Source organism: Pelodiscus sinensis, chromosome 18, assembly GCF_049634645.1.
Source record: "Pelodiscus sinensis isolate JC-2024 chromosome 18, ASM4963464v1, whole genome shotgun sequence".
In the NCBI taxonomy this organism is placed as follows: Eukaryota; Metazoa; Chordata; order Testudines; family Trionychidae; genus Pelodiscus; species Pelodiscus sinensis.
Window position 1 is genome coordinate 6,257,743 of NC_134728.1, and position 18,329 is coordinate 6,276,071.

The 18,329-nt window shown below is 48.9% G+C and overlaps 1 protein-coding gene across 1 annotated transcript in view; it reads left to right on the forward strand.

The window, feature by feature from the left end:
* Positions 1 to 17,683, forward strand: part of CHRNA4 (cholinergic receptor nicotinic alpha 4 subunit) — a 43,641-nt gene extending 25,958 nt beyond the window's left edge. Inside the window, exons 5-6 of the mRNA XM_075901039.1 lie at positions 8,066 to 9,446; positions 17,119 to 17,683. Coding sequence (XP_075757154.1) covers positions 8,066 to 9,446; positions 17,119 to 17,244 — 1,507 coding nt within the window. The 3' untranslated portion in view covers positions 17,245 to 17,683. The remainder of the gene's footprint in view (positions 1 to 8,065; positions 9,447 to 17,118) is intronic.
* Positions 17,684 to 18,329: the final 646 nt, after the last annotated feature.

Sequence of the window (18,329 nt, forward strand, 5' to 3'; positions counted from 1 at the left end):
CTCTGCTCCGCCCTCCTTCCTCCTGTCTCTTCTCTGCTCCGCCCTCCTTCCTCCTGTCTCTTCTCTGCTCTGCCCTCCTTCCTCCTGTCTCTTCTCTGCTCCGCCCTCCTTCCTCCTGTCTCTTCTCTGCTTCGCCCTCCTTCCTCCTGTCTCTTCTCTGCTCTGCCCTCCTGTCTCTTCTCTGCTCTGCCCTCCTTCCTCCTGTCCCTTCTCTGCTCCGTCCTCCTGTCTCTTCTCTGCTCCGCCCTCCTTCCTCCTGTCCCTTCTCTGCTCCGCCCTCCTGTCTCTTCTCTGCTCCGCCCTCCTTCCTCCTGTCCCTTCTCTGCTCCGCCCTCCTTCCTCCTGTCTCTTCTCTGCTCCGCCCTCCTTCCTCCTGTCTCTTCTCTGCTCCGCCCACCTTCCTCCTGTCCCTTCTCTGCTCCGCCCTCCTTCCTCCTGTCCCTTCTCTGCTCCGCCCTCCTTCCTCCTGTCCCTTCTCTGCTCCGCCCTTCTTCCTCCTGTCCCTTCTCTGCCCCGCCCTCCTTCCTCCTGTCTCCTCTCTGCTCCGCCCACCTGTCTCTTCTCTGCTCCGCCCACCTGTCTCTTCTCTGCTCCACCCTCCTTCCTACTGTCTCTTCTCTGCTCCACCCACCTGTCCCTTCTCTGCTCCGCCCACCTTCCTCCTGTCTCTTCTCTGCTCTGCCCTCCTTCCTCCTGTCCCTTCTCTGCTCTGCCCTCCTTCCTCCTGTCTCTTCTCTGCTCTGCCCTCCTTCCTCCTGTCTCTTGTCTGCTCCGCCCTCCTTCCTCCTGTCTCTTCTCTGCTCCGCCCTCCTTCCTCCTGTCTCTTCTCTGCTCTGCCCTCCTTCCTCCTGTCTCTTCTCTGCTCCGCCCTCCTTCCTCCTGTCCCTTCTCTGCTCTGCCCTCCTTCCTCCTGTCTCTTGTCTGCTCCGCCCTCCTTCCTCCTGTCTCTTCTCTGCTCCGCCCTCCTTCCTCCTGTCTCTTGTCTGCTCTGCCCTCCTTCCTCCTATCCCTTCTCTGCTCTGCCCTCCTTCCTCCTGTCTCTTCTCTGCTTCGCCCTCCTTCCTCCTGTCCCTTCTCTGCTCTGCCCTCCTTCCTCCTGTCTCCTCTCTGCTCCGCCCTCCTTCCTCCTGTCCCTTCTCTGCTCTGCCCTCCTTCCTCCTGTCTCTTCTCTGCTCTCCTTCCTCCTGTCCCTTCTCTGCTCCGCCCTCCTTCCTCCTGTCCCTTCTCTGCTCCGCCCTGCTTCCTCCTGTCTCTTCTCTGCTCTGCCCTCCTTCCTCCTGTCCCTTCTCTGCTCTGCCCTCCTTCCTCCTGTCTCCTCTCTGCTCCGCCCTCCTTCCTCCTGTCCCTTCTCTGCTCTGCCCTCCTTCCTCCTGTCTCCTCTCTGCTCCGCCCTCCTTCCTCCTGTCCCTTCTCTGCTCTGCCCTCCTTCCTCCTGTCTCTTCTCTGCTCTCCTTCCTCCTGTCCCTTCTCTGCTCCGCCCTCCTTCCTCCTGTCCCTTCTCTGCTCCGCCCTCCTTCCTCCTGTCCCTTCTCTGCTCCGCCCTGCTTCCTCCTGTCTCTTCTCTGCTCTGCCCTCCTTCCTCCTGTCCCTTCTCTGCCCCGCCCTCCTTCCTCCTGTCCCTTCTCTGCTCTGCCCTCCTTCCTCCTGTCCCTTCTCTGCTCTGCCCTCCTTCCTCCTGTCCCTTCTCTGCTCTGCCCTCCTTCCTCCTGTCCCTTCTCTGCCCCGCCCTCCTTCCTCCTGTCCCTTCTCTGCTCTGCCCTCCTTCCTCCTGTCCCTTCTCTGCCCCGCCCTCCTTCCTCCTGTCCCTTCTCTGCTCTGCCCTCCTTCCTCCTGTCTCTTCCCTGCTCCACCCTCCTTCCTCCTTTCCCTTCTCTGCTTTGCCCTCCTTCCCCAGCTTCTGGCTTGTACACTTGTATCAACATTGTGATGGGTGAATCTCGGTAGGTTTGAAAGTTTGGGTCAGTTAGTAGAAGCATGCCAGCGTTTGGGGGGCACTGCTATATCTTCTTCAGTAGCAGTGTGGTATGTCGAGCTGCCCTCCCTTGCCCTCTGAAAGGGCCCTGGAGGCACATGTGTCCTCCATGATAGGCATATCTGTGGGATTTGCAGCTCCTGCCCCTCAGAGACAAGAGAGAGAAGCTAGGGAACCTCCCAGTAGAGAGAGCAGCCTTGGTGTTAAGGCTCCAGCTACTTACTCTGCTCCAGTGTTGCTGCCCTCTTGGGCTTCCTTTTGAGCTTCATGCCATGTGCACATGGTAGTGACATTCTGGATTCCTCCCTTTTTCCTCTGGGAGCCCTGATTTTCACAAAGGTGAAGGCTTTTAGGATCTACATTCTGCACAACTCCCCCTAAAATGCAGTGAGGCACGTCGGTGCAATGATGAGTGTTACAACTGTGAGCTGTCCTAGGCTTTGGAGCCTAATGGTGCATAAGATTTGCCTTTCCAGGTCAGGTCACCTAGCCAGGTAACCAAGTATTAACATCTACACTTCTGGGAAGATCAGTGATCCAGAGGTCAATATTTGTGCTTTCCTGGAAAAGACCCGCTAAATTGAACACTGTAGGTGCCCCCATCAATCCCAGAACTCCTTGCAGCTGCCAGGAGTTAGGGAAGTCAATAGGAGAGTTTCTCCCACTGACCTTTCACTATGGGGCTGCCTCAGAAAATTGATGCAGGATACATCAACTCCAGCTAAGCACTTCACATAGCTGGAGCTGTATATCTTGCATTGATTTTTCTATCTTCCAGTATAGACCAGGCCCAATACCTGATATTGCAAATCAAAGGCGACAGGCCTCTGTTTTATGTACCAAGCCAGTTGAATGATGCTATACATGGGAGGGGAAGTTATTATCTTCATCACTGGCCCGTGATGTGAGTCCAATTATAAGCAGACTGTTCCATTAATGAATGATTTACTCATGCCTCAGAGATCTCATTAAATGCTGAATGAAATTCCACTTTCTTCTCAAAGTTTAAAGGACAACAACAGTAGTGTGTATTGAAGTGTCACACACAGTGAATGTTTCTCTGCTCAGTCTGGTTTTACAGGAAGATAAAATCAGGCAGAAAGATTTGTGCGCACCAAGAAACTGGAATAAAAATGCCCCAGAAAAGGGCAGGGTTCCTGTCTTTGAAGATCAGCATTACATTTTTCAGTCAGAGGAGACTAAAATGCAATAGTAGCTTTGCATGGTTTCATAACACTTTTGAGACGCATTGAACTGAAGATAGAATGGTACAGAAAATATTCATTTTGTGTAAAAAAGAAAAAACCCTGAAACATTTCAAACAAACCCCAAACACTTAGTTTTCGGCCAAATACTGAACATTTTAGGGGGGCTGGCCAAAAAAAAAAAAAAAAAAAATCAATGGCTGGGTGTATTTTCAGCAAAAGTCAAAATGTTTTGTGGAACCTATACTTTTTGGAATAAAAATTAGTCAAACTCCATTTTTCCATCAAAAGCCAGTTTTGACTTAATATTTTGACTCTCCGGCTACGTCTACACTGGCATCCCTTCCGGAAAAGGGATGCTAATGTAGCACGTTGGAATAGGCAAATCCGCGGGGGATTTAAATATCCCCCACGGCATTTGCATTTACATGGCTGCCGCTTTTTTCCGGCTTGGGGATAAGCCGGAGAAAAGCGCCAGTCTAGACGTGATTCTCCGGAAAATAAACCCTTGAAAGTAGGAATAAAAGATCCTCTGGAAAAGGGTTTATTTTCCGGAGAATCACGTCTAGACTGGCGCTTTTCTCCGGCTTATCCCCAAGCCGGAAAAAAGCGGCAGCCATGTAAATGCAAATGCCGCGGAGGGTATTTAAATCCCCCGCGGATTTTGCTATTCCGATGTGTCTAATCTGCATCCCTTTTCCGGAAAAGGGGTGCAGTGTAGACACAGCCTCCCTGTTTGGGGAAAGCTATGTCATACCCAGAGCTGGGATTGGGAGATCAGCTTTCTATTTCAGCTGCGCCACAGATCTCCTTGGGATGTGTCTACACTGCATTGTAACTCAAAATCAGATACACAATTTGAGCTACGCAAATGTTGAATGGCTTATTTAGTCATTCTGCACAGTCTACACAGTGCTGAATTTTGAAATAAAGTGCTATTCCAAAACTTCCCTTTCTCCTCATAGAATGAGCTTTACCAGGACATCGGAATAGTGACCCTGAAATACCAGGCTTGCTGTGAGGATGCGGGATAGCTATTTCGGGATATCGGAGTATCCCGAAATAGCGCTGCAGTGTATATGTAGCCTTCGGGACCCAGGCAAGATTTTGCCATCATCACTCATATTGGGTAGTACCTTAACATCAGAAAGGTTCCCTGGGGACTTTGTGACTCAGTGTCAGAAACCTTTCTGGGCCTCTGTTTCCATGTTGGCCATATAGTGTTTCCCCACCTCACAGTCAGGTTGTGCTGTTTGATGGGTTCAATCACAAAGAGATCATTTCAAGCCAGCCATCCTTATAGACTGAGTGCCTGGGGATATAAGAACAAGGTAATGCTTCCGTTTGCTGACTCTGCCTTTGCTAATTAACTGCTTTGAGGCCACTGAACGGAGCTCTGTCATGAGCCAAGACGTATCTTCAGTGAAACAGCCAGGTCTTTTTGAGTTAATGTGGGGGGAGGGCTGTGAAAGGTGAGGCGGAGAAGCTTCCTGACTGAGCTGCTGGAGATTTGGGGTTGGAGATGGAGCCACCGGGAACTGGCTCAGGGCAAGAATGACCAGGGTTATACTCGACGTATTGGGGAAGTGGTGAAGGGGAGGAGGGATGTACAATGGAGCAGGCAGCACTTGGAACTTGAGTTTGGTGGCCCAGTACAATCCTGTCCCACCCCAGTAGTTGTTTGTCTGCAGGCAACATCAGCAGAGGCAACAACAGTCAATTTCTTTATTAAATCAATGACTTGAGGAACATGAATTAAGCATTTAGGCTGCCAATCTCTGCAGTCTGTGGCCACATCCAAAAGGAATATGCTCATTAAAAGCCCCCAATTAGCATAGCAGGCACTTAATGCCAAGCATTACTCTGACCTCCAAAAACCTCCTAACGTTCGGCTTGATTGGGTGGGTGGGGGTGGAGGACCGGGTGGGATTACTTTTAGCAACGTTGTCCTTCAGTGAAATGCGAGGGGCTAAATTGGCAAAAGCACTCTACAAAATTGACGGTGTCATTTTGCAGGTGTTCTAATTTGTAGGCTCAAAGGCCTGCATGCATTTAGACAAATCGAGGCTCAGAAGGGGGCCAGAATCCCAGAGGCAAAACATGAACCGAATTGTGCAACTTATCTGAATGTACAATTACGATGCATGTGCCTCTTTAGAGGGTGATTGTGCACTTGAATCCCAGCATGATTATGCTTGAAAACTGCACCTATCCTTGAAAAACAAATATTCCTCTGTGTGTGTGTGTGTGTGTGTGTGTGTGTGTGTGTGTGTGTGTCAGAAGGATGTTGGGGCAATATTAGGATTAACCCTCACATTCCCCTTCCTTTCGCATCTCAGCTTAACTCTGTTCTCTGTTGCAGTGCAGTCCAGTGTAGCACAGTTAAACCTCTGGTCTCTTGCATGTAAAACCATGATGAGTAAGTGTGAATAGATCCCAGTCCACTTCAAAGTGAGTGCCCTCCACTTTCTTAGGCCTGGTCTATAGTACAGTGTGAGCTCGATGCAAGTTCAGCTTACATCCAACTAATTCTGCAAGCACCTCCGCTAAAATGTCACTCCTGCATATGTGGACTTAGGTGTGATAGAAATACAGTAAAACTCCAATAGTCCGGCATCCAATAGTCCGGCATTCCTGATAGTCCGGCATCAAAATGGCAAGAGCCTAGTGAGTGAGCTACAGCAAAAAATGAGTCACAAGGTAACAGTGGCAGCAACTGAACTGAGCAAAAAGGGTAAAAAAGGCTTAAAAAAACTAAAACATTACAGTATACTGTATACAGTATGTCCAATAAAAAGGGTTAAGAACACTTTATATACAGTATATAATGTAGACAGTATATATATCCAGCTTATAGTACCTCCTGATAGTCCGGCATATCTGATAATCCGGCACCACCTAGGTCCCATAGGTTCTGGATTATCGGAAGTCTACTGTAGTTACATTAGAGCGTATCCAGAGGAGAGCAACACAAATTAGAAGAGGTTAGAACACATGACATATGAGGAAAGGTAGAAATAATTGTGTCTGTTTCACCAAGAGAAGAGAAGGCTGGTGGAAGATCTGATAGCTGTCTTCAAACATGTAAAAAGGACAAGGATCAGTTGTCCATATCCACTGATGGTAGGACAAGAAGCAATTGGCTGAGCCTGCAAGAAGGAAGACTGAGTTGGATATTGGGAAAAACCTTTTAACACTAAGAATAGTGAAGTACTAGAATAGATTCCAACAGGGGATGTGGAATCCCTGTCATTGGAGATTTTTAAGAACAGGCTGGACAAATACCTGCCAGGATGGTCTAAAAGACCTCTTATGGTCATGTCCAGCCCTACGTGTCTTATGACTAAAATAGCTTTGATTAGCTCATCACTAACCTTGTTGCGTTGTTACTAGAGATGGTCCCAGACCAACTTCTGAAGTCCAAACAACCACAGACATGGTGGGATTTTGAATCGGGAGCCAGTTCTGAATTGTTCAGCTCTGACCTGTCTCCAGTTGTTATTCTGTTGGGTCAGCTATGCTCCATAGGGAACTCGAGGCTGAGCAAAACACACTAAACCAGAAATGCAGCCATATTGCAATGTATGCCAAATCTAGATGGGGACATTTCCCCAGTTACCATGTCATGAAAAAACATTTATAGTTTAAAGCAATTTACATACGTTAACTTCATTTCATAGTAGCTATGGATTTCCCATTGTTGCCTGGAGACACTTATTGCTTGCTTTCAGGCTTGATGAATAAGGAAACTGGAGTCCTGGAAAAACCCAGTAATTGCCACATAACAATAGTGTACTGAATAATTCTTTATTGCAGCTGCCTGAAGGTGAAACCTAGAGGTGTCAATGTTAGCTAAGTGAGGGAAGTTGTAGACTATGTGTAGAACTCAGTGATTGGGGAATTAAAAATTTGGTTTCTATTATTATTTGGCTATTCTCTCTAGGGGTATGTCTGCACTGCGGGGGGTTTCCGGGTATCCCGGAAAACTTCAGCTGTGTCCAAGGAACGCGTTTGCTCTTCCACCTTTTTTTTGCAGAAGAGCAAACACGCTCTTTCGGAGAGCCCTGTATACCACGTTCTATGAGGAAGAAGGGATCTTCTGAAAGAGGAGGCTTTTCCACTATTTGTCTCTGTCTAGACGAGGCCAAATGGCAGAAAAGCCTCTTCCGGACAAGCAATTGGAAAAAGCTATGCAAATAGCACTCCACAATTTGTGTAGCTTTTTCTGAAAAAAAAAAATATAGTGTAAACCTAGCCTAGGTTTCCATAGAGCAATCTTCACAATTACTCCCATTTTGCATTGTCTCCAGCTATGCCACCTGATGGCAGGATGCCACCAGCCCTGTAAGATTTATGAGCTACCTATAAGGTCAACCCAGGTCAGTGGTCAGATGGCAGAGCATCAAGGAAAATCTCTGCACAGCAGGTGGCGCTGTTACTGACTAAAAAGTAGGTCCAGTTCCGTGTCAGATCTGAGCCAATGCCACTGCTGAGTTTGGGGGCATTTGGCTGCTGGAAGGATTCTTTCTTGGATGAAATGTAAAGCAAAAGCACTGGTCAGTTCTGAACAGAAGGGTTTGATTTGAATAAGGTGAGGTCTGATAGTTACCTGCCTCCGCTGGCTCCTGCAACTCAAACATTTGTGTAGACAATAGGTTTCATTGCTCACTGGCTATCCTCCACTTACCTGAATTTCATGCACCGTTCTAGCTCTTGTATGTGCCAATGCACAAAAAGGGGACTTGGAGCTCACTGAATATCCCATCGCACATTTGGCAAGAGTTGGGGCACTGGCATCATCCAAGAAATTCTGAATGTGTGAGCCATATTTTGTTAGGATTTTAAAGTGATGGGTTCTAATTTCCTCTGTATCTTATTTTCCCCTTAGTGCAGATGGGGACTTTGCAGTCACCCACCTGACCAAAGCTCACCTTTTTTATGATGGAAGAATCAAGTGGATGCCTCCTGCGATCTACAAAAGCTCCTGTAGCATTGATGTCACCTTCTTCCCATTTGACCAGCAAAACTGCACCATGAAGTTTGGCTCCTGGACCTATGACAAGGCCAAGATAGACTTAGTGAGCATGCACAACCATGTGGACCAGCTGGACTACTGGGAGAGTGGCGAATGGGTTATCATCAATGCTGTGGGCAATTACAACATCAAGAAATACGAGTGCTGTGCAGAGATCTACCCTGATATCACTTACTTCTTCATTATCCGGAGGCTGCCCTTGTTCTACACAATTAATCTGATCATTCCATGCCTCCTAATCTCCTTCCTGACTGTCTTAGTCTTCTACCTGCCTTCAGAGTGTGGGGAGAAGATCACTCTTTGTATCTCAGTGCTGCTGTCACTGACCGTGTTCCTGCTGCTCATTACGGAAATCATCCCTTCCACCTCCTTGGTCATCCCCCTGATAGGGGAGTATCTGCTCTTCACCATGATATTTGTCACCTTGTCCATCATCATCACCGTCTTTGTGCTCAACGTGCACCATCGCTCCCCCCGCACCCACACCATGCCCGACTGGGTGAGGCGGATCTTTCTCGACATTGTCCCGCGCCTCCTCTTCATGCAACGGCCCTCAGTGGTGAAGGACAATTGCAAGAAGCTCATTGAGTCCATGCACAAAATAGCCTCCTCGCCACAGCTTTGGTCAGAGACCGAAGTGGAGCCCAAGTTTACTACCTCCTCTTCAAACAGCCCTCAGAGCAAAGAAGTGTCACCGACCTCTTCCTTCTGTGCCCATCTTGGGGAGCAAGCCAAGCCCCAGGCTGTCGGAAAGTCACCATCTCTCCAGTATTCTGTGCTACATCAAGAGCCGGTACAGGCTAGCTGCTCCTCCCTTCAGCCCCCCTGCCATCCTCTGAGCGACACCCAGTCCATGCCCATCTCCAAGGGCAGGTCAGTAAGCGTTCAGCAGATGTACAGCCCCAGTAAAGGAGAGGATGGGAGCATCCGCTGCAGATCCAGGAGTATCCAGTACTGCTACCTGCAAGAGGAGTTTTCCCAGACCAACGGCCAGACCGCTGGCTCTCCAGCATCTCAGCGGGGCCACCTAAACGAAAAGCCACCCCAAAGCAAAGCCTCCCAGTGCAAATGCAAGTGCAAAAAGAATGAAGCCACCAGCTCTTCAGAGCAAGGAACCAAAGCTCTCAGCGCCAAAGAGCAACACGTTTTGCTGATGTCCCCTGCCTTGAAGCTGGCCGTGGAGGGGGTCCACTACATTGCAGACCATTTGAGAGCAGAAGATGCAGATTTCTCAGTAAGTACAATTGGCTGCCTGCCCCCCGTGGTGATTGCTGACCCGGAGTGGGACAACTCACGTAATGGTTGTTACTAGAGCTGGCGGAAAAGCAGGTCAAATGGTCCGGCCCCTGTTAAGTATCCCCATTTTTATGGAATATTTTTCAAATGTGGAAGCATCCCAACTGGTTTTAGGCATACCCTTGGCTGGGATCCAGTCAATGAGCATTGGGGGACCCTTGGTTTCTTGCAAGGCTGGGGCTCAGGTTAGCAGTGCTGCCATGTGGCTGTTACCCAGGCCTGCCGACTGGGGGTAGGGGGCAAAAGGGGACAACATCCCTGGAGCCTTATGATTTACAGGGGCCGAGGGCTCCAAGTCCTTTAAATCACCACTGGAACACCGGCTCTTGGGGATGCCTGGGGAGGTGGGGGCACTGTGTGGTGCACCCCAGGCAGTACTGAGGACTGGGATGGGACAGCGCCATGGTCTGGGTGGCACTGAGGGCCAGCTGCCCTTGGCCCTGCCCCTTCCACATCAGGTCCTGCCTCTTTCACCTGAGTCCCCGCCCCTTCTGGGAGCATGGAGTCAGACCCTCCCCCCACTTGCCCTGAGGCCCAGCATGACTGTCGGTTCCTTTGCTGCTGCCTATTTCGTGATCTATCCATATAGGGGAAGATTGTAGCTTGTTGTCAAGAACTGCATCTGTCATTGCTCTTTTCACCTCAGCAGCCATCTCGGAGCTCTCAGAAGTTGGCTGTGCTTAGCACGACACTGTGCTGATCTCTGGCACCAGGTCTTGTTCAAATCACCGTTGTTTATAAGCTTCACCTACTGCAGCTCAGAGTTAGCCCTTCCCTTGCCTATAAATAAGAGATCTGGACATGGTTTTATAATGATGCAGCAAAGGATCGGAACACTTGGTGAAAGCAAATCATACCAGACTGAGCTCGACGGAGCTCTGAACTGTGGTCTTGTGGGTTGTTAAAATGCCTCCCAAGAGGCGGTGAGCACTGTAAGTGGAGATTTGCGAAGAGAGTTATAAAATCATGACTGGTGTGGAGAAAGGGAATAGGGATGTGATATTTAGGCCTTCCTTTAATACCAAGATCTAAGAGGACACCTGGTGAAATAAATTAGTGGCAGATTAAAAACAAGCTCACAAAATACAGTTACCTGTGGAATTTATTGCCAAAGGATGCGGGGCCAGATCAATTCTGGGGCCCGGGGCTACTTGATTTTGTGGAGACTCTGACCCGGGGGAGGGAGGTGGGGTGTCAAAAGTGGTGCAAAGTGCAGGCTCTGGCCAGGGTGCAGCAGAGCTGAAGCAGGCTACTTGCATGCAGTGGCCCCGTGCTGCTCCCAGAAGTGGGCAGCTGTTGGCATGTCTCTGCAGCTCTGATTGGGCATTTCCTGGCCAATGGGAGCTGCAGGGATGGTGCTGGGGCAGGGGCAGTGCACAGAGCCACCTGTCCTCTTCTTGCCTGGGGCTGCAGAGACGCGCCAGCAACCGACTGCTTCTAGGCGTGGCATGGAGCCATGGCCTGCTGGAGCCCTGCTGCACTGCTGGACTTGTAGCGGCCTGAAGATCGCAATTGACCAGCAGAGACTCCAGGATCAACCAGTCAAATGCACTCGATGGGCGAATGACCGCTGGTTCATGAATTTATTTTTGCAAGTCCCCTCTCAGCCCCAGACCCCGGGCTGCAGTCCTTAAAGTCTCTGCCTTAAACTGACCCTGAGATGTTGTGAGGGTCAAAAGTATAACTGGGTTCAAAAAGAATTAGATAAGGTCCATCTGTGACTATTAACAACCCCGTGCTCTGGTGTCCCTAAACCTGTGACTGCCAGAAACTGGGACTGGACAACAGGGGATAGATCACTTCAAATCATCCTGTTCCCTTTGGAGCATCTGCTACTGGCCACTGTCATAAGAGAAGACACTGGGTTAGATGGACCATTGTTCTGACCCACTATGGCCTGTGTTATGAAACTTCAGCTTCAGAGCCACTGCCCTTTGCTGCTTCTGCTTTAGTATATTTAGAGACCTGCACATCAGTGCAGAGGAGAAAGAGTTTCTCTTAAAGCTCCTGTTACTTCTTTAGTACCATTGCCACAAGGGGCATATTTCTACCTTAAAAGTAAATTGTTCATTTCATGAAGTGCTTGAATCAAAAAGAAAAATGCAAAAGCAGAAAGCATCAGAAAGCAGAAAGACGTTACAAAAATGTCTGCATACAAATCCAGGCACACAGTCACACTTAGGGAAATGACTGAAAATTGAATTCCTCCAGTATAGAATAGAAATGCCACCAGAGATTTCTCACTGCCTATGATGAGCAAGACAAGCTGTATGTCAGACCTGAGCTAGAACAACCAGGTTGTCTTTTCATTACCACCTGGCATTAACAACATGGTCTGGAAACACCGCCACGCATGTTAACACAATCATATTCATTTATGCTGGAGAAAGACACTATTTCCTCTGAACAAATGACGGTTTTACCAGTAATTAGTATTCCAGAATGATACACTGCTGGTAGCCTGCATTGTTTGCTCTTTGCCTATTGTTTAGCATTCTTGTTTCCGGAACAAATGTTTGAAGTGTCCTGGAAGGCAGCATTATACTGTGACAGGAAAATCATCCTTGGCATTATAGTAAAATGAAAATGGCAAAACAAAGAACCACCATGTTCAGACCATCGGGCCTTTCCATTGGCTGAAGAGTCCTTTGAAATGATCGGTTGCTTTATTCAACACAGCTGAGTTAATAGCCTGACCATTTAACTATTCAGACTCTTTCCCCCAGCCCAAATAATGTACTTCATTATTTTAAAGAACATAAAGATGCGGGAGGCGAATGTTCTGTTGGAAATGTGCAAATAATTTATCAGCAGAAATGGATTCAACACATTTTGCATCTTCTGTTCATAAAAGCAATGATCCGGCAAGGTAATTAAACTCATTGACTAACTGTGAGTACGAGTATTCCCACTACAGTCAATAGGGACACTCGCATGCTGCTGATCAGGTATCTAGCTGAATCCAGTTTACATTGTCCACAGAAACTCTTATTTTTTTTTCAAATGTGTATTCATCATGTGGACTAGTTTGCCCATTAAGGTCTCCAGTAGTTCTTGTCCCTACAGCATTTTCACAGCCCTTTCGTGCAAGGATTCCATGCAGCCTTGAGTGAGCCTCGTTGTCTAGGCAGACCCACACTTGCATGCCAAGTATTGACATCTGTATGCAAGTGGCTGGTGGTGCCTCTGCAGATTGCACAGCATGAGAATTGCTGTGGGGAGGGCAGGCCGAACCAGAGTTTCAGGCAGAGGGAAAGACTAGAGCGCAGTCAGAAACCTCTCATTTCCATTTCTTCCTTTTCTTTTCTCATCTCCTCTCCTCCTTTCCCCTTGTGCGCTGTCTGTGGTGCTGAATACCAATTGATTGACACTCAATGCCAATCCATTTCTGAGAAGAGCTGACGAGGCAGTGAAGATACAATCGGACTGAGCAGCAAATGTCAATTAGATGGCTTACAGCCCCTTCACCATTCCTTTCCTGGAACCAATCAAGCTCCTAAAGCTTTACTAGCACAAATGTAACCAGCCGATTTTTACTTTGGATGCTGGAATATTTGCTGAAAGTGATTTTCCAATGGTGCATTGGAGGGTGACATTCCAAATCTGTGCTGTGTTGGTTACATACCTATGCCATCAAATTGGGAAACAGAAACAATTCCCCAGAACTCATTTAGTGCTCCCACACAGTACATGTTGTGTATCAAACTGTGAGCGTCACAATCCAATCCACCGGCCCACATTGGCTCTCAGCAAATGAAGAATAAATCAGAGGCTCTTGTGATTTGCTCATGGACAACCGATGAGCAGAGGGGAGGGAATGAAATTCAGAGTCTTTATTATCCTCTGTGAATTATCGTCCTCCTCCCACACTCGGGGCATTTTGCCCTGGATTCCACTAGTAGCCAGGTCAGGACTTACTCACTCAATTCTGGATTTGAAAGTGATTCTGAGCATGAAAGAGCCATCAGATGGCCATTAAGTGCTCGGTCGTGCAAAGTGCTGAGCAGTTTGGCCCCAGACCAACAGAGCATTTAAGCACCGGTTTAACTTAAATCACATGACTCCTGCCAAGAAAGGGAAGGAGACAGCTCCCATACTTAAGAGGTTTGGCTGAATCAGGATAGCTGGCAGAACTGAGCCCCAACTGGGCCTGTTTAATGGCCAATGTGCAGGCCTGCCATGGTGGGGGAGGGACAAAGGAGGCAACTGCCCCACACCCCAGTGATTCAAAAGGGCCTGGGGCTCTCAGCTACTCTGCCATTACTGTGGCAGCAACAGTGGCCAGAGCCCTGGGTCCTTTAAATTGCCAGAGCACCGGGCAGTGCGCTACAGGCAGCTTTGAGGGCTCCTTGAGGTGGGAGGCTGCAGCACGGCATGCTTTGGGCAGCACTGAGGGCAGTCAACCACAACCCCGCCCCTTCCAGCTGAGGCCCCGCCCCTTCCAGAAGCACAGAGCTGGGCCCCCCATCACCCTGCCCAGGGGCCCAGAAAATCTGCTGCAGTTATGGGGTGCGGCGGCGGGGGGGGGGGGGCGGAGATAGCTACTGGTGTGTTGACACCCACTGACGAGGGGTATAGTTAGTTGCCACCACGCCTCTGAGCAACAATGTGCACCCAACTCCACTGTCGTGTTCAGTCTCCTTTATTTCTGCATCCTTTTACATATCACTAGTATATCATTGTAAACAGACTTCCCACAGCTGCGGGCAGAACTCGCAAGTGTATTTTGTGCTTGTCTGGTAGCGCTACCGGCCACATGCAGGAGCAGGAAAGTTATATAGCTCCAGAGGCCCCCCTCTCCTGTCAGTAATCATCTCTTCTTGCTGTTCCATTCTGTCAACTGGCCCTAGTGTGGGCTGGGGTTAAAACCAGCCCATATATGTACGGATTGGGCTCAGATCATACAGTCTCATGAAATTTAAATAGCTTGTTTTCCCCCCTTTGAATTGATTCCAGCAGAGACACTGGCCCATGATTTTAATTGCCCAAGGGTGTTAATTCACCGACTCCTTAATATCAATGCAGTGGGACTCCAGGGGAATTAATATATCTGGTCAGATTCCATGCACAGTTTTTACTCCCTTGAAGGCATCTGAGATCTAGACACGTGCTGGCAGCAGTGATACAAGTCGAGGTGGTGTGTTTTGTTGTAGGAGTGGATGGCTCACTCAATGGTGAACCTCTAGCTGCTCTCCAATGACTCAGGTTAGAACATGCCATGATTTCATTGCAGAATTGTCAGGGCCATCCCTATGTAGCCCACTCAAAGGTGGAGGGGGGGCGCTGAAGCTGGGGGAAAAGGGGTTGCCAACTCTTCTGGACTGGGTGCCACTTACTGCAATGGTGTCTCGTCTGTCCAGGCCAGGAGAGTTGGCAATGCTGGAGCAAGGCCAGGAGGGAGGTGCTCTGCTAGCCAGAAAGAAGCAGCATCTTTAATGGGAATGCGCCGCTTCTTTCCAGCCGCCCACTGAGTGGCTGCCCCTGCTCTGTCTGGGTCCTCCAGCCCCACAAGCTCTGCTCACCGCTGTTTGGTGAGTGGGGACTGGGTACTGAGCCCTGAGGGGGCAGCCAGGGAAACGGGCTGGCAGCTGCTGGATTAGTGCTGAGTTGGGGGATGGGGCTAGGAGTTTCTGGAGCCTCCAGGGGTGGCAGCCAGAAACTGAGCCTGTTTGGGGGGGGGGGGATAGGACTGGGGGCTGCTGGGACCCACAGGCAGCATGTGGCTGCATAAGACACCACGACATTTCATGCCCCACATTTTATGGTGCCCCACACTGCTGCATGTTTTGCGTATGAGTAAGGACAGCCCTGAAAATGACACAAATTTGAACTGGACAAAGAGGACACAAAGTGAGTCATGAACCTGCTAGTGTGAAATCTGTCTGGTGTTAACAAGGGGGTGAACTGAACCATTGTCTGGACCTACTCAAGTGACTGCTGCACAGTTGGTAAGACTGTTTATTAATTCCTGAAGTTTCATGATTCTTTGCACAAAGAATAATATACACAACGTGTGTTGTTTCTTACTCATTACTCACCATTTGTTATTCTCCTATGCAAAGAGCTGGTTATCCCTTCAGGAAGCAGAAGTAATACTGCATGACATGGGCCATGAAAGCAAGGCATATGAATAGCAAATAATCCAAGATGTGAACAGTTTACAAGTGCACCATCGACTGAAATTTGTGTGCATAAGTCATTCAGTGAACATGCATTATTTACAAACACAGCTGAATGTTCGCAAAGGATGTGTGAGCCAAAACGAGAGCTAAATGCAGGTAACTCATTGGAAATGCATAATGCTACCAGCTCTACAAACATCGCTGTGGATTACACACAGAACGTAAACTTTCCTGCAGCTCATGATTTAGCTGCAAACTTCAGGATTCATCACAAGCGAACATTCTGTCGCGAGCCCCTGACTGATGTAGAAAGAAAAGAGGCGCGACATAGTTTACCATAGGCTATGTCTAGACTGCAAGCCTCTTTCGAAAGAGAGCGTCTAGACTGCACGCGGAACTTTCGAAAGAGCAAGCCGCTTTTTCGAAAGAAAGCACCCAGTGAGTCTGGATGCTTTCTTTCGAAGAAGCCCTATTTACATTCAAGAACGCCTTCTTTCGAAAGAAGCACTTTCGAAAGAAGGCGTTCTTCCTCGTGAAATGAGGTTTACCGCCGTCGAAAGAAAAGCTGCGTTCTTTCGATTTAATTTCGAAAGAACGCGGCTGCAGTCTAGACGCAGGTGAAGTTTTTTCGGAAAAAGGCTACTTTTCCCGAAAAAACCCCTGAGTCTGGACACAGCCATAGTGACTCCATTGTGTTTGTAGCAGGGGTGTGTTTGCATGCCAGGGCATAACACTGTGTTAGATCTCAGGTGCCAAAGCTGCAGGCTCAGGGAGGCATGAGGTTATTACATGCGGCAGGTCATGCGCTGTCAGCCTCCACCCCAAACCCTGCTTTGCATCCAGCATGTATAACGTGGTTACATTTAAAACACTTTATATATTTATAAGGGGGCGTCACACCGAAAGGCTTGCTATGTGAAAGGGGTCCCCAGTACAAAAGTTTGAGAATGCCTGTGATAGATGGTAACTAGAATGACATTTCTGATGCCACTAAAATGGTGAAGACAGATCCTTGCTCAGCTGACATGACTGATGTGTTGACACTTGAGTGGCTTCCTTTACTTCCAACCCGCATAAGTAAATTTAGGAATCCCTTCACCAGTCTTTATCCGTATCATCCATATGCAGAGTAAGCAGCTGCGTAGAGCACCTGAAAATTTGGAGCAACACAGGATCCTAATGTCCGCCCTCCTCTTCCTAGCCCTCTTCTGTGGCTCTGCTTCCTCTGCAGGTGATCTAGCAAACTTAAAAGTGTGAGAACCTGCCAGAGCTATTAGCAGACCCCTGACCCTGTGAACGAGCCACTCAAGTGGTAATGAAGCCATTGAACAGGCAACCCCAGGTCTCTGCTATCAGTTCCTGAATGTACTGCCATTGCACATGGTGCTTGAATGTAAACCAGAAGCTGTCCCTGACTAGGTAAAAGGGAGATATTGTCCTCTCCCCAGAAGAACCCTAGCAACCTCTCTTGCCTCTTTGTGTTCCCAGGTGAAGGAAGACTGGAAGTACGTCGCAATGGTCATCGACAGAATCTTCCTGTGGATGTTCATCATAGTCTGCTTACTGGGAACCGTTGGTCTCTTCCTCCCCCCTTGGTTGGCAGGAATGATCTAAGAATAGCAGCGGAAAGAACAGAGAGCATCCCATTCCATGGATTTTAGTCCTCCTGGAAGGAGACGGGAGGAGGGAGATGGAGACAGTCTTGATGAATAATTTACTGGGTATCTGCGCATGACTTGGTCAGAGCGCTGGGGGAATGCCATCCAAGGTTACATCATTTGCCATCTTCTATATCTGTTTTAAGGGGATGCTGTTATTCACATTTGTACTTCGCATGGCGGCATTCATTGACACGTACACTACAGTGTCCAAACGCGGGCGTGGTGACTAAGGCAGCGCTAAGAGAGGCATTATTGACACACCCATCCTGGGCAGATTAGGTCCATTAGCCTCGAGGGGTTTCCGTGTGTTAGGGCCGCGCTGTCAAGATGGCATAGTTCAGGACTGTGTCCCCCTGTAAGAGCCGTTTAATAAATACAGTTTCAAATTTGGATTCCTGTGCAAGAGACTGTCTGTGTGTCCGGCGGTGGGAGAGGGGGAGGGGGAAGGATGGCTTGCCACTGACACAGAAAGCCAGACCACAAAGAGTGACCTCATTATTTTGCAGCCCAGCCCCTTCCGAGTTATCCTGACCAAAGTCCCAGTGCAGCCGCATCCCTATCAGAGAGTACGGGCCAAGTACAGAAGTCTTTACTCGTGCAAAACTGTGGGAATAAGAGTTTGGCTTGAGTAAGGATGCATCTAAGCCAAGCAAGGACCTTGGACTTTGGCTCAAAGCATGTGTCGATCCATTCACATTAGCCTTTGGCTCAGTTTGCTTGTCTTAACGGAAATCTGCTAGATCACAGATTTCGGCTCCGACAGGAGGCCTCCAGGCCGGCCTCGGTGTCTGGCACAAAGCGTGGAAGGCTTGGCAGGAGCGCAGCAATGCTTTTAGGATGGAAGGAGGGGGAGGGGCAGTTGTACAGAGTGGCCAATTGGCATGCTGGACTAAATTCTCAAAAGCCATCTGGGCTGCCCCAACTGAGACGTCGGGCCCTCGCAAACACTCATCACCGCTGGCCCCTCCTGACCCACCCGCGTTTGAAAAGGGACACAATGTTACGGAAGGGACACAATTGTACCGAAGCCTGGAAATT